At 50.2% G+C, this 15,979-nt stretch overlaps 1 protein-coding gene and 1 long non-coding RNA gene across 7 annotated transcripts in view; one reads left to right on the top strand and one right to left on the bottom strand.

Moving 5' to 3' along the window:
* Positions 1-302: 302 nt before the first annotated feature.
* On the bottom strand, positions 303-15,880 carry LOC146439040 (uncharacterized). 2 transcript variants are annotated; one of them, XR_014850653.1, is made up of 3 exons: positions 15,697-15,880; positions 13,861-14,005; positions 303-438 (listed from the first exon to the last, which is right to left on the bottom strand). It is a non-coding gene; the product is annotated as an uncharacterized LOC146439040 (long non-coding RNA). The 2 variants fall into 2 exon arrangements; XR_014850652.1 differs by lacking the exon at positions 303-438 and adding an exon at positions 13,009-13,117.
* The window catches only part of ATL2 (atlastin GTPase 2), a 41,368-nt gene continuing 37,907 nt past the window's right edge, over positions 12,519-15,979 (top strand). For 4 of the 5 annotated variants that reach the window (XM_085054445.1, XM_085054444.1, XM_085054442.1 and 1 more), the window contains exons 1-2: positions 12,519-12,649; positions 13,090-13,305. In XM_085054445.1, coding sequence (XP_084910571.1) covers positions 13,176-13,305 — 130 coding nt within the window. In that variant the 5' untranslated portion in view covers positions 12,519-12,649; positions 13,090-13,175. The remainder of the gene's footprint in view (positions 12,650-13,089; positions 13,306-15,979) is intronic. The other variant, XM_085054443.1, reaches the window with a different exon arrangement.

Raw genomic sequence — 15,979 nt, 5'->3', positions numbered from 1 at the left:
TATTTTAGTTACACTTAAATGTGATTGCCTTGCCCAAGACTCTGTGGCGTTTTCCTGTCTTTTTATTGTTATATGGGCAAAGACTTGTCTGTGCCTTTTTAAAGATCCTTTATATGCCCCTAACTCTTCCTTTTTGCATCCTTTGAACATGAAGCAATAAGAGCTAACCAGAGGATTCCAGATTAGCACTGAGCAATTGACTTATTTCAAAGCTTTTCAGAGTAACATGTTCTCTAGTCTTGCTTTTTTCAGCCAAAGCTTTTATCTAATAATAATAATAATAATAAAAAAACCAACCCTACCTGAAGTAGTCTGAAGGACAGGTTTCTCTCATGAAGAGAAATAAGGTGATAACACTTCACCAGGTCTTTAAGCATATGGACCCCAAGTTCACAGCTGAGTGCAACCCTGCCTCCAGTGCTTCCATCTTTGATGACCCTGCCATTGCAAAAAAAAAGGAAAAAAAAGAAAAAAAGGAGCTTTTCCTTTGTATCTCCCCAAGCTTCCTAACGAAGCTTGTTCTTCCGTCTTCTGCACATTTTGAAAATTGCCAAGAAATAGGGCAGGGATATTTAAGGATGCAAGGACAACAGAAGCTAACCTTCCTCTTTAAAACTGGCAGGACGAAAAGAACCATAGCTCCTGGCCTGAGACTGTCAGCACGCCCCCCATTTTATTTTATTGCTGAAAGCAGACACAGCTTTCCAGGAACTCTGCTTTGTAGACCTTTCCAGAGAACATCCGGCCAAGGATAAGCCTCCTTTCATGGGGAGCACAGAGTGGTTCAGAAGCTGGGATGGCACACGTTCCTCTGCGGAATGTGTGTGGGGTGAAGCTCCGTGCTCCAAGGGGACACTTGTTTCTCTCCCATGGCATGCTGCCATCCCAACAGCCTTGGCAGAAGACCTTCCTGCACTAAGCTGCTCATAGCTGACCAATGTTTGAGAGGGGCTCGTCTTTAAACTGCTTAAGCAGCAGTCACTTTCCATGTGAAGCTGCTCTTAAGCCATTTTGCAAGCACTTAAGCTGCTTCTATCTTTTAGTCCTCTTGAGGTGCTGATATTCCCCATTTCCCCAGTCACTCTGTGACTGCCTGTATCTTGCATTAGCCTGGTTCCTATTAAAGACTCTGTAGATCAGTATTCCCAAATGTTGCTCACTGGAGTGCCTGCTTTAAGCTGTATGTGTGTGGTTTGAGCTTGGGCCTGCTGGCTGTGAGGTCAGCTCCTGAGCCAAGGGAGAGTCTGCCCTGAGACAAAAGAGGCCTAAAAACAACTTGTCCAGTGGTCCAGGTTTCACTGGGAACTCAAGACACTTGTCCACACTTGTCCTGCAGCTTGCTAAGGAGTCTGTTTACCAGTAGCAAAACACCCTGCCAATAACCCTGAATCAGCCTTGTACCTGGGGCTGTGCTGATAACAACTGCATTTTGCTTTGTGTCCTTTCCAAGCACAGACCAAGTTCCCCTGCTGAGATCTGAGGAAAGGGTGGGTGGAGAGGCTGACGCTGTGTTCACTTGTGAGATAACTGTTCTTATCTGCTCTGTCGACCTGGAGCTGACCAAAGGAGCAGGGGAAACATGAGCACACCTTTGGCTCTTGGTTGTGGCAGTGGCACAGAACAGGCACCAATGTCTGTGCTGCTGGCCTGTAAAGCAGAGAAGCTTTCAGAGCCAGGCTGGTTGAGTTTACACACCGGTGTCTGGTAGATTGTCGGAAAATGGATTTTATTTATGCTGTTTAGATAGCTTTGGGCTTGGTACAAGGTGGCTCTGTGCACCTGGCTCGCACATGATGAGTGCATGAGGCCCAGGATCTTTGATTTCCCTGTTTTCTTGCCAATTCCTCCTGGTTTCCTAATGAAATGGAGCAGCTTGCCCCTGCAGCGTGCCCATGCAGCTTGCTTGACCTTGGGGATTGCATTGTCCTCACAGGTACACAGCCAAGTCCCTGTCCTTGTCCTCCCACAAGTCCAGACTTTGCTGGGGAATGTCACTGGACTGGTTGTTGCATTGTGTGGAGGTGACTCTGAATAAGCCCATGCCTGGGTTTTGCTTGCTGGCCTTTGTGGGCCAGGGGGTACCAGTTTCTGCCAGGAATCTGGTGAGAGTGAGGAGATGAGCACAAGGAAGTATAATGCAGCTATTGCCACAAAGACATTTATTAATTTCTTCTCTGCAGATCTTTCACAACAGACTTCTGCCTCTCCTCCCTCTCCTGGTTCCTTTCAGAGCCTATACTTCTGCCTATAAAGAAATGATACAATATTTTTTTAAAAGGGTGAAAAAAACTGCCTTAGATAATGTGTGGTCCCAAATCTGCTTTATGCCAGCCACAGCCCAGGTGATAAAATCCCGGGTTGCCCTGTTTATCTGAAATAGAGAAGGCTGTCGTGGAGGAAAGGGCATGGTCCTGAGTGGATTCTCTTCAGGACCAAGCACCTGCAGCTCTGCTGTTGGCAGGCTTCTGCAGCATTTTACCTGATCTGCATCTCTGGACCAGACACCTGATCATCTGAAATGCTTCCTGGCATCCACTCACTCAGCTTACTTTTCTGTCAATTGAAGTAGGAAACTTACTATCTCAAAGTAGCAAGCATAGATGGCAGTATTAATATTAGTATTAGTATTATTTCTATGTCTGCAGCTGTCCCCTTCCCTCCCTCCCTGTGATGGGCTGGGTTAGCAGGGAGGAAGCTCCCCTGTGGGTCTGTCCTGGCTAACAGCAAAGGTGGGCCATGATTCCCCAGGGCTGTGTGTTCCAGAGAGAAAATCAGGCACAACTGTACTTTTGGAGCCTGTGACCAGGAGAATCAGGACACAGAGGCCTGTACAAAATACAAAATACTTCTGTATTTCTGGTCATATGCAGGCTTTGGGTCTGTCTGGTGCTTCACAGGGAACAGGGGCTGCGGAACAGGGACAGTGGGTCCTGCTGTTTCCTCCCCTGGATCCAGGCTGCGGGCTCTGGGGCAGAGCTGGCAGGGAGCAGGGCAGGGCCTGCCCTGCTGGCAGGGGACAGCAGGTGGCAGCAAGAAATCCAGGTCCCTTGGCTCTGAGTTCAGCGCCGGGGACTGCGTGTGTTGGCTTCTGCTGAACTGGGGACAGTGAAATCTTACACGAGCTCTGTGAAGTAGATATGACAGTGCTTGTGGTTCGTGCTTGAGGGCTGTTTGAGGTCATAGGATGCTGTCCTGCACTGGATCACCCTCAAGGACCTGCCAAGACGTGCAGAAGGACTCCCAGGTGCTGGAGTTTGGACTCTCATTCACCAGAATGGCCACTCCAGAATTTGCTGAGCCATCAGTGAGTGAGGAGAGAGACAGTGTAGAGTACAGTCAAGGGCAGCACAGCTGTGCTTTGGAGATGGCAGTGTGTAAGGTTGCTTCTGCAGAAACCCATCCTTGACTTTGGAATCTCCTCTGGGTTACCAAGAGCCATTCAAGTTGGAAAACTCAAAATGTCTGAATCTCTCCTGCAGTCTTGCCAGCTCTGGGGTGTGAGCTAAGACGTCTCTGCAACCCTTTTCCTAAGAGCAACGTTGCAAAAGAGCCCCACTGGATAATCCAGAAACCTGGGTTTGTTTCCACTTGTGTAAGCAATTTATCAGGCAAGAGGTGATATTTCATCCCTCCTCCTTGAGGGAGCTAATGTTCTTCTGAACATGTGCAAATGCCTTTGATACTTCAATAATAATGGATGAATGGCAGCCTGGTTTAGGAAGAACAGATCTTGCAAGACAAGTGTGATTGCTTTCACTGGGGACAGAATGGAAAAGGATCCAACAGCCAAAGATGTGGGCAGTGCTGCTCCTGAGGAGAGGTAATTAAATCAATGCAATGCGGCAGTGAAAGGCATGAAAAAGTGACTGCCACAGCAGCATAGGTGGAGCTCAGAGAGATGAGGGTCCCCCATGGGGTGAGACATCTGCCTCAAAGGGCTCACAAAAATGATGCAGGGATCCTGCACGTTTACCTGGAGAGAGTGGGACTGCATCCCATTCCCTTTCCTCCTGATTTTCCTCCAGGCTTTGCTTGTCTCACTTCTCATGGTGGGGGCACCAGGGAAATAATGGCAGAGGTGGGGCTGTGTCTGTCTCCCTGGCTCCTGCCTGGCTGCTGGATGGTGCCACCCCTGAGCCATGCCCTGTGGGCTGTCTGGAGCTCATCCCCACGCAGGGAACAGCAAGCCCTGCCTGCCTGATGAGCTCCCTGGTGGCTTTTTTTCAAGGAGGAGCCTGTTTTCAGATGGTCACAAGGTACAGACACCCCCTCTCACCACGCACAAAGCAGGAGATGAGAGCTGGGTTGGAAGGATGCTGAGACCATAGTGTGTGTGGGGGGAGTGTCTTCAGGGACTTTACTGACACATTGGGAGATTCAAAAGAGAGACTGGGATGGGTGGGAGAGGGAAAATGTGGGCACATTTTCCCATAATGATGGGCTGTAGAAGGAAGACATAGGTGAAGGAGGAGCACTAACACTTGGCAGAGGCTGCCTTGGGCTAAAGCAGGAGCTGGGCAAAGTCTTGATCCTGCCAGGCATGTGCTGTCAAGCTCTGGCTGTTCTCTGGACTCTGGTGTTATCTTCACTCCTGGGAGAGGATGTGGTCAGCTTCAAACTTGGAGATGGACCACTTATACCCAAAAAAACCCAGTTGTTTTGATACTGCATTAACCATGCTGTTTATTTTGGGAATTTTCCACCTTCTTTTTGTTTTCTGTCCTCATTACATATAAGATAAATTGGCTTTAAATGGGATTTCAGAACAGGAGTGTTGCAACAGTCATACAGCAGCTGCATAGTAGTGCCTGTTGGAAAGCTGTTCCTTTGCCCTCCCTTCTTGGCTTCAGCTGGGCTTGTTCCTGCTGTGCTTTCCTTCTGGATTTGCTCCTTTTGGGTTTTCCTTTTGTTTATGCTCCCTTCTTTCAGGCTGAGGCACGTGTTTTCCAAGGGTCAGCCTAGAGACAGAGGTCACAGTGTCTTTGGTGTTTAAACTTAGCCATGGATTTTGTAATACATGTGGGGAGATGAAGAACCAACCTTGGTTTGGCATTTCTGGCAGCCCTCTGTCTCCGGATTTTGGGCTGCTCTCTGTGTCATCCCTGCTGCCTTGCGGGGGACAGGAGTAGACTGAAAATGCAGGGCAGCTGCTGGCATTCCCACTCCCACAGCTGTATCAGGCAGCAAACACCATGGACTTGTCCTGCTGGCCTGGGGGAGATCTGGGGCCTAGGATCTCAGCCTCTTCTACACCAGGACACCCCTAATCCTTGAGACATGGGGAACACCCCTGTCCTGCAGCATAGCCGGCTGTCCTTGGGCGTGAAAGCACTGCTGGATCTGTGTGATCAGATGGCAAAAGCAACTATGAGCCCCTGCCCTTTGAGCAGGGTAGAAACTCCAGCTCACAGACAGCTGGAGGAGCAGCCTGGTAAACACAGCCATGTGAGAGTGTGATAAGGGAGCACTTGCCCCCGGACACACTCCTTGGGCAAACCCTTTGCCCAGAGCTGTTAGCCACCCTGCCTTATGGTGAGTGTGCTGTGGTCCTTCACCTCCGGCCTCCTGTGCTGCCTCCTGGGCAGCTTTGCTGCCAGCTCTGCTTTCCTACTGAGGCAAAGTGCAAAGGCACCTCTTGCATCACTCCAGGGGGTGAGGGCCAGGCAGGGCTGTCCCTGCCAGCGGCAGCACTGCAGGCTCCAGGCATGCACAGGAGGCTTTAAAGATCCAAGGATCTGCTCCCATCTAGTTCCCCATTGACTGTAAATGAAATAGACTGGCTTTGAAAAATCAAAACACTCCTAGCAAATGGAAGCTGCTGCTTCCAGCTGAGCTTTGTCTCCTCCAAGGGGAGGACAGTTTGACTTTGAGACAGCCAAAATATTTTCTGTATTAAAGGCCTGGCTCACCTCTCAGTGGAAGCACTGGCATCTTGTTTGTAAGGCAGCTTTGAAGTTTACTATTTATGTAACCTATTAAAAATATATTCATATGTCTTCTTATCCTTTTCTTCCCTGCCAAGGGGTTGGTCAGACATGATTTCAGGTGAGCTCTGAGAGTTGGTTGCTGCTGGAGGGTGCAGAGGGGTCAGACATGGTAGCAGTTTCCAGACTCAGCATGGGCACTGCAGGAGCAACCCTGTGTCTTGCTGCACATCCTCTCCCAGTGTTGGCATACACAAACCACAGGCTCAATAACACAGTGCCCAGTTCTTCAGAGAGCATCACACATCTCCACCCCCCTGGTTAATGGTTAGACCCACATTGCAGCAGCTGCCTCCCCGGCCCAGCTGTGGAAAGAGTCACAGATTTTAAATATTGGATTTTCTGATCTTGCCCTTTGGACTTATTTTTGCTGTGGCTGTTGGTAAACTCTGCACTCCTAAGCTCAGGCTACTATGAAATTCTCTCTGGACTGCTGCACCCCTGAGCAGGTATATCTTGGTAAGTTGTGAGCAGTGTCTGATATAAGTTGGTTTATATAGAGCAAGGCAGGAGCCTGATTTCAGCTCAGCTTAGTGTAGAATTGCTTCTTAAAGAAAGTGCTGGTGAGAAGGGGGCTTTGGAGGTCTCAGATTCAGCCAACCTTTGGAACAGGGTTGTTGCCAAAGCTAGGTTGGAGCAGCTAAGGCTGAAAAACTTGAAAGGATGGAAACCTCTCCACTCTGGGTCCATGTCCTAGGGCTGCACCACCCTTCCAGGGAAGGAGCTTTTCCTGACACCCTGAACCAGCCAGGCTGACTTACCTACTGGAAAGACTTCAGCTTCGTTCTCCCTCTAGGTGCCCTCCAAGTCACTGTAGACTTCTGCTAAATCACTCCAGCCTTCTTTACTTCCCAACTAACCAAGCCAGCCATCTCCACCTCTCCCTGTAGGCAATGTTCCCTGACCTCAACCAGCCTGGTGGCTCTGCTGGTCCTCTCCAGCTTCCAGCAGATCCATGCTTCTCCTGGAGGGGCTGTTCATGCCCACCAAGTCCTGCTGAAAGGGAATGCTTAGAGCCAGGACATGCTGAAGTCAAGCTCAGAAACAAACTCCTTGTGTCTGCTCCAATAAGGCTTCAGGACAAGCTGGTTTTGATGGATTTCTGAATGAGATGAGTCTGAGCCAGATGGAAAGTGCCCAGCACTGATAAGCAAGGCCTTCCCATGCCCATCTCCTTGCAACACTGCAGCATCCCCCTGACCACTGAGGGCTACAGGCCACTGCAGGCTACAGGCCACTGTCTTGGACTGTCTGCTCAGCTCCCTGGAAGAGCAACACAGTTTGAGGACATCACCAGCACAAGGCTGGTGTCCTGAGTTCTGCACTATTCAGAGCAGCAGGCACCCTCTCCACTGCCTCCTGGGCACAGTCCACCCCTTCTGGAGTAGCTCCAAGGGGTTCAGCTGCTCCCAGATTCCAGAGGCAGTGTGGCTGGAACCCAGGGGAGCTGTTGGAGCTGTCTTCCCCTGCTCAAGGCCAGCTCATCCATCTTCACCTTGCTGGCACAGCTCACTCTGAATGGAAAGGCAAGTGTAGTTCTTCATTTAGATGGACAGCAGGGAGCAGAGGGATTTTGCAGGGTCATCTTGGGCACTTCAGCAGGATCTGGGCTCCAAACCTAAGCCTTTGTGGAGCATTAAGTTCTCTCCTCTTTTCCCTTCTGTGGGACTGAGATGGGCTGGGCAGTCCATTCCTGCCTAGAGCTACCTGGTCCCCACTGGTCACTCCTCTCTGAAGGATGGTGGCAGATGCCTAAGGCTGCTCCTCTGAGTTCTGAAAGATTAGACTGGAAGTTTTATGGGTGGGAGATGTCCCAGGGCTGAGGTCAGAGACAGAAATGTAATGTCTATCCAGCTCTGTTATACAATCTGCTGTTAAATAATCACTTGGGGTCACTGCGCCTGCCAGGCCACTGCAGCTGGCAGTGGGGCTGCTGGAAAAACAGGATCTCTGTCCACTGGACAAGAAGGAGAAGAAAGAAAAGCAGCAACACATTTCTGGGCAGTCCCATGCTCAGACCCTTCCCAGCCTTGGGGTTCCTCACTGCAAGGTGCTTTTCAGTGACCGAGGCACTTGCAAGGGCACCACCCGTTTGTAGGTTGGTCGCAGTGGGGAGGTGACTTTGGCCACAGTGAGGAAAGGCTGGTGTTTGTCTGTGGGATGCTGTGGATGAAGTGTGTGAGCAGGGAATTGTGCCTGTCATGGGGACACTGGGTCTCCACTGGATCTGGGCAAGGTGGAGACCCAGCATCCATCCAGCACAGCTCGGTGTGTCCCCCAGCCCATGACTGCTCTCTTCATTTCCTAAACCTGCAGTGGAGCCAAGGCTGGGGCAGAGCTGAGCAGCACATAGGGGTTGGGCCAGTGTTGCAGCCGGGTTGTGCTGCCCACTGTGGACTGACACTCAATTAACAGCACTGTGTTAATGATTTCAAAGAAGAAAGTAGCTGAAATGGGCACTTGGAGGAATCTGTGGAAATGGCTACTGATGGCCTGTGTTGGCTGCAAGTAAGCAGTCACTCGAGGGAGCTGGATGATTTTCCCTAGGAGGTACAGGCCAAGTCCAGGAAAAGAAACCATGCTGGCAGGGAAGGCTCACAAAGCAAAGCTGGGAAGCTGCCACACTGCACTCAGAGCTTGAGCATCACTGCCCTGGGATTCCTGTCCTCAAGCACGCATTTACTGCTTGCTAGCCTACTTCTGCTGGATAATTTCTTCCTAATAAGGAAGGGATTTTGGCGGGTGGCTGTCCTCCCTTGAGGGTGAGGGAGAGCAGCTCAATAGGAGCAACAAATTGGTGTGGGGTAGGGCAAGTTCCTTTTGATTTAACTCAGAAGGTGGGTGTGAAATAGAAATGCTGGGGGATGACTGGACGGCACCGAGGAAGCTTGAGGTATCCCTTACTTGTATTTGCCGCCTGTGATCAGGGAGGCATTCTGGCTTAATGCAGCTGTTTTGTTATTTAATCCCACTTGATTTTCCTTTACACTTTCCCAAATGTTTTAAGCTATTCTTTGTTGTGCTCATCCACTTTTTAATCTGAGGTCAAATGAATGGATCTTAATCCCTGGATCTCAAACGAATTTGCCTTTTGGTTTCCAGCCCTCTGCTACATGTAGCCAGGCTTGCTGTCTTCCTCTCCTTCTCTCATTATTTCGCTGTTTCTTGCAAGTTAACATTACTTGAGAAGAACAAAACAGGTGATATTCCCCTGATTAATAGTCCGAAACAATTTTATGTTTTTCCTTGTGATGAGTCCCTGGAGCCTTTTTTGTCCAGCTACCTAAATGTGATTGTAGCCAATGCAACACTGTGCTTTTTGTGGCTGACTGGGTGCACAGAAACAGCTGCCATGGAGTGAATATACATGACACCACCTAATTCCACTGTACAATCTTCCTGGAGGAGAGGGGGCAGGAGAGCCTCTGAATCAGATTGACAGAAATCCAAAAATGACAGGATGCTGATCTCAGCCCCACCCTGTGGGTTTTGCTAAAACTTTGTTTCTCATTTCATTGCAATTGCCCTGTGCAGCAAGTTCCCTGCTCAAATGCATGCAAAGTCTTGGAGGAAGATTAAATGCAATTTTTCAACAGCATGTTCTAGATTTTATTGAGAAGAGATGAAATCTAATTAAATTCACACATAAATCCAGCCAGATTAAATGGCACATTCTAGCTTGTGTCCTTAGCTTGGCCCAGGGGCCAGACTGAACCTACAAACAGAGACCACAGAACTAGTCTTGCCCTTCATGTCTAGACTCAGACGCAGCCTTTGCTCCAGTACCTGAGACTGGATCCAGACAGTTTAATCTGTGTGTTAAGGATCACAGCCCAGATCCAGGCCTGACTGGGAGCACAGGAGCAATCCCATCCCTGAAGGGTGCCGCTGCCCCAGGTAAGCCCATGGTGCTGGTGGGAGAAGCTCAGGTCCTCACTTCACCTGGGTTTCCTGGGTGCTGCCATCACTGGGTCTCATGCCAGATCCTGCTGGAACCTACCCTGTCTTTGAGGCACCTGCGTCCTTGGCCAGGCAGCCTGTGCTAGTCCAAAACTTCTGAGTTGGAAACAGTGAGTTGTGATCATGTGGCTTAATGACATCCAAGCCCATCCTACTCTATTGGAGTTATGGGCTGATGCAGCCCCATCCAAGGGTGTGTGTGTGACCCTGTGCTGGAGGAATTTGCCTTCCAGAAAAGGGCAGTGAGAGCTGTAAGTCAGATTCTGCTGTGGGAATTCAACAGAATTCTCTTAAGCACAACTCATCTCTATGCAGCTAGTCTGGACTTGCACAGAAAACAAGCATGTGAAACCCTGGGAATAAACCACCTACTTCCTGGCGAAGACCTGTAAGTCTCACCCAGCAAGCCAGTCTTGTAGCTGCAAAGGATGCAAATAAACTCTGCTGTGTAATTAGCACCCTTTGTATGCCAGGGCAATCACACTCAACCCCACATGCAACCAGGAGCCAAGTCTGCCTGCACAGGACTCAATTCCAAACACTCTCCCCAAGTGTAAAGCTGTGTCGCTTCCCTCAAATCAGGATCACATGGTGATGTTTTGCTCCCTATGGGAGGAGCTGGCTTGTGATATGAGAGATCAGTTATGCTGCAAGGACAAATGTTCTCTTCTAAAACCCACAGCCAGGTGCTGATAGGAACATCTGATAGTAAATACCTGCGGCACACTAAGCTAAATCAGTCTGACTTTATTACATTAAAGAATGAGATGTCTACGCAGCATTTTTCCTGGTGAGACTCTGAATTGTCACTGAGGCCTCTGTGATGGTGGAGTACTTTCTATCCCAAATTGTCTCTGGTAGCCTGATTTTTGCATGCTGCACCATGCAGACAAAACACTAGTAGTGCAGGCTGGAGCACAGTCACTGATCATATGGGGACTCTTTCTGCCTTGAGCCTTGCTGTTTGTACCAGACAAACAGACACAGCTCTTGGAGGAAGGCTGTGTCACTTCAGGGGCTGGTGTGATTGTCTCTGCAAGACATTTGATGGGTGTCAGTGACAGTTGGAGCAATTCTTTTCCTAGGATGAGAGGTTTGGAAGATATAGTCCAGAGGTGCAGGAAAGCTCTTTCTCTGTGGTGGACTTGAAGGCCTAAAGGGTCTTTGGGAAATGCCACCAAGGGGAGCTGAACCCAAGAGGTGCTTCTTTCTCATTTTTAGAGATGCAGAGCAGGCAGTAGGTGGGTAAGCAGAGCTGGCCTCCAGCTGAGGCTGTAGACAGGGCCATCTCTGCAGTGGGGCAGCCCTAGGATCTGCAGGCATTCTGGCACTCTAAGAAGCAGTGGACCCTTCACAGGAGTCAGTATCTAACCTGAGCATTAAAAGCAGCCTTGTCTTGTGCTCTTGCATAAGAGTGAGATGGAAATCTCACTGTGTTTATACAGACTGAAATGACAGGACTCTGCCTGAGCAAATGCTTGCAATGAAAGCTTCAGCTGGCTATGGAGCTTTGCTTCCAGAAGCAGAAAACCACTTAGCCATTTAATCCTTTGAAGACTTCAATCATCTTGATAAGATGTAGACAGGGCAGGACAAGGGAGATGGCTTCCACGTGCCCCTGCAAGACTGTCACCTCCCCGGGCAGGCTGTGTCCCACCACCCCAGAGAGCCCCTGTAACATGTACCACACAGGCCAGCATGGCTCCTGAGCCTGCCCACTGCCCTTTCCCCGGCTGTGACATAGTCCCTCGATTTAAACCCTTAATCCTGGGAAGATTGTGCAATAGCTCCTTCGGGCTGAGAACGGATTATGCCCGTTTCAAAGGTATTTGGCACTCTGGCCGCACCGGGAGAGCCCAATCAACCGGCCCAACCTCTCCTGCAAGAGCACCTGCAAGCAATTCTCGCAGCTGGTGCCTAGCAACTTGCTCTGAGCTGCTCTCACAGCTAAAATTCCATGTTATTTCAGCCTTCATCCCCAGAGGTGCAGCTCCTGGGTCAACACCAGGGAAGAATGAGAAGTTTCTCACTCAGCTTGCTATAAATTAGTGGTATGGGAGGGGCTGCTTTCTCTCTCTCGAGCACGTGTTCTGCTGCCAGCTAAAAGGGCATCTCCTCCCAGCATGTAAGACAGCTTCAGGTTCAGGAGATTTGGTAAATTGTTTTTTTCTCCCCTCCTTCCCAACTTGTTTTCTGCTCCCAAATGCCTCTGCTTTCTTGGAGTTCTCCACAGAAGAACCAGGCTTGGATTCATGCTGTGTCTCTCCTTGGCTTTGCTTGGGTGAGCCCCAGGTTATGCAAACACACACAGGTAGCTACAAGCTCGGGGCTGTGCTGAGCACTCTCTAATGACGCACAGCAACTTTTTGATCACCTATGTGACAAATGAAGGCAGCCCTGAATCTGAGAGCAATGCCCTTGGGGAATGGCGAGCACCAGGAAAAAAAAAAACAAACCAAAAAACCATAGGAAACCAAGACTGCCTGTTTACGGGGCTCTTTGCCGAGATGGTGTGGCAAACATCAACCAGCCTGGGCAGGACCAGGCAGCGTGTTCCTGCATGTGGGCAGGGCACAGGAATGGGTGATGGGACGAGAGAGCCAACGGGAGGATCCAGCTGCAGAGTGGGCAGGGGCTTGGGGAGCAGCACATCCTCCAGCGCCCGCTGGCACTGAGCAGAGGGAGGAGCGCTCCAGCTGGAAGAGGTGAGAAGCTGTGAGTAGATGAAGTGCACGAGTAGTAGGGCTGTGGTGCTGCAGCCTGGGTGTTCAGAGAAAAGCAAGACGAGGTGCCTTGCAGGGCTTTTCCAAAGTCTGGGAGGGCACGTGTTTGCCCCTGGGAGCATGCCCGGAATCCAGACGGACTTCCTAGTAGGAGTCTGTTAGGACATCTCAGACTTAGTGACACAGCTCCCTTGGTGGCGTCTGGTGGGAGGACAGCTGACCACTGCCTGCTCTAGCTGTTCCCAGTGCTAGTGCTGGCTCACCACTGCAGAGCTGACCTCTCCTTTCCTCCCCAATCCTACTCCTTGGGAAGCCCTGGGTGGTCCTAGTGACTGCAGCCAAAGGGTTGGAGGTGCTTTATTGCTGTAGACAGTGGGGGCTGCCAGAAGAGGCACCTTTGTCTCACAGCTGTCTGTCCTCAGCTCCTAACTGCCTGCAGCACTGCACAGTCTGGAAGGAAGAGTGGGAATCACCTGGTCACTAGTTTGGACTCTACAGCCTGAAGCAGATGAGGAAACAGGTTGGTAAGCGCAGAAGCACCAATGGAGAGGTCTCCAGCTCATCCCAGGACCCTCAGCCCTCCAGAGTGGGACATGGCTCTGTTCCCCAGCCCAGGAATGGTGCTCAGCATGCTTCAGGTAGGTGTTTGGCTTAAGGATTTGTCATCATATGGGTCTTAAATAAATCCTACTGCATTGCACAGGTTAGCTGACAGGGATAGAAAAAGGCATAAGGAATCAGAGTCTGATCTGGCTTTTCCTACTGTCCAGTGGGTGCCTTTGCCTGCATGGGTCAGGAACTGGCCAGTCCCCTGCCATGCTGTGATGCCTGAAGGCCAGGAGACATTGTGGTGGCTCCATTTCCCTTCTAGCAGTAGGAGGGAACAGCTCTTCAAGCAGAGTGGCTGAGCAGCCTTTGGCTCATTGCATGGGTGATGCTGGTAGTGTTGACTGGCCCAAGTGGGTCTGGGGCAAGCTTGGGACAGCAGAGTTTTTAGAACAGCATGGCCAAATCCAGGAAAGGATGCTGTCTGTAGTACAAAACTGTGACTTTGTTGGCTGAGCAGACTGCTGGTCCAGCCTGCACTTGTGGGTCACACATGTCCTCCTACTCCAGTAATCCCTTCCCACCACAGCCTGCCTGTGGTTTACACAGTTGTTCCCAAGCTCCTTCCAGGCCAAATCCACACCCACCTTAAGCAGTTTCAGTCCTAGCTCCTTGCACAGCCTGGCTCAGAGGAAAGTGTCATGTAGCTGGGAGTATGGTGGAGATGGGGACCTTTGCAACCAGGAGATGTTGATAGCAAAATCCTCAGCACAGAAAATGTCTACTTGCTTCCTGCAAACACAAGGGGACAGAATTAAGGCTGAGTTTTCTGACCTCCAAGTTCTTGACTTCTGCTCTCATGTTACAGCAGCAGCAAATCCTGTTGCATGAAGCAGAAACCTATCTGTCTGGACACGCACTGTATCAAACTCTTCTCTGCATAAACTGTTCCAGACTTGGCCAGGAACAAAGCTGTTTACTAACAGCAGAACTGGCAAACTTCTTTAGTATTGTGGTTTTTTCCCCCCAGTCATTTTAGTTTTCATATTGAGCTGCTGAAGCTTTAATCTGCCAGCTATCAGTGTTTCTAGCTTTCAGTGTGTTTTACTTCAAGGCATTTCCCTTTGCCCAATTGTCTGAAATATCTCTGAAATACCGCTGTGTGCAGAGTGTGCTCTGCCTTCTTTCTCACGGAAAGAAAGGTTTTCCTTGACTTGGTATGAGGTTAGAAGAACAAGTAATGGCACCCTCCTTTTCACCAAATAACTAGAGGATATTAAACTGCAGAAGGCCAATGGTAACGTTTTTGGTTTTTTCCCTAGCATTCATACCAGTGCTTTTGTACAAAGGGATTGAATCCTGCTTCTATTTATGCTGATGTAGATCTAGAATAATAAAGTTCGTTTACAGAACTGCATATTTTATTAATCCAAGTGTCATAGCTAGAATGATATATATGATAAGTTTGATATTTGTATCCTTCTGCAGTTCTCACTTGCTGTGATTACAGCATCTTTTAGACGTTTTAATTTCTTTTTAATGTGTTTTAGATGTCAAACTTTCTGACACGAGGACTGCCAGTGTAAGCACAGCAGGAGGTGTCATGAACCCTATGTTAGGAAACCCCTTATGTGCTACCTTAATAGTAAAGGGTGGAAAGCAAGGTTTGGAAAGCACTTCCAGGTGCTATGAGCGTCAGTTGGTTTTAACACTGAAGATCTCTTCTGAGCTTTCCCCTCACCTCCGTTTTGGCAGAACCACACTGTGTTTGATTTTTAGATCGCTGTCACTAACAAGCTGCCTCTCCAGGACCAAGTAAGTTAGCACAGGTCAAGACTGAGAAAAATGGTTTCTACAGAGAGCATTGCCCCGGTGAGGTTGGGGTTTTGCAAACCTGTTGCTCACTTCAAATGATTTATTGGACATTGTGTTCTTGTGAAAAGGTCATACTGACTAATTTGCTTGTGAAGGTTTACACAACTTCTAGCAACAGGACGCCTCACAGACTTAAAAACTTCAGTGCAGTGAGGGCAGCTCGCTTTCATAGATGGCCTTGTAAAAGGATGGAGCAAGGTCAGTCCGGGTTAAGAAGAACAAAAGTCTTGCAAACCCCAGAATCAGCAGGAATGTTTGGTTCCTTGGGAACTCGTGTGGCTCGCTCTGATTGAGAGCTGCCCTCCTGCGAGTTTCCAGCCCGAGTGCAGCAGCAGTGCTGCAGTGAGGAATGAGGAGCTGGACTTACAGCTGGAAATGCAGAGCGGTCCAGTCGCTCTCCTGGCTATCCCCAGGGCCCAGCAGAGGTGGAAATGGGAAGGGAGGGCCCAGCAGGGTGAGGGTGGAGGCGGACAGCAGCACACGGGTGACTGTCCGGCTGTGCGCTTTACATAAACGAGCTGTGCCTGCGCTGCGGCCGAGGGAGTGAGGGACCCCCGAGGGATGCGCTCCCTGAGGCGGTGTTCTGTGTGCCCTGGGGGCCTCCTCACCCTGTGCTCCGCACATCCCGCTGCTCTCCGCGCTGCGCTGGAACCCCGCTGCTCCATGGCAGCACGACGCGCGGTGCGGGGCCGTGAGGGAGGCACCCACCCCACACCGCAGCCTGGGGGCTGGGCCGGGCTGCTGGCCCTGTGTGCTTGTGTGCGCGTGTGTGTCTGTCTGTGTGTGTGTCTGTCTGTCTGTCTGTGTGTCTGTCCGTCCGTCCCCCAGCCCGCGCTCCCCTCACGCCGCCCAGCCCCTCAGCGCTTCCCCCCCCGCCGCTGCCCTCAGGGC

The sequence above is a fragment of the Lichenostomus cassidix genome, chromosome 3, assembly GCF_008360975.1.
Source record: "Lichenostomus cassidix isolate B80296 chromosome 3, HeHo_3.0, whole genome shotgun sequence".
NCBI classification, from domain to species: Eukaryota; Metazoa; Chordata; class Aves; order Passeriformes; family Meliphagidae; genus Lichenostomus; species Lichenostomus cassidix.
Note: the sequence above shows the minus strand (reverse complement) of the source record. Positions and strands in the feature narration are given on the sequence as shown.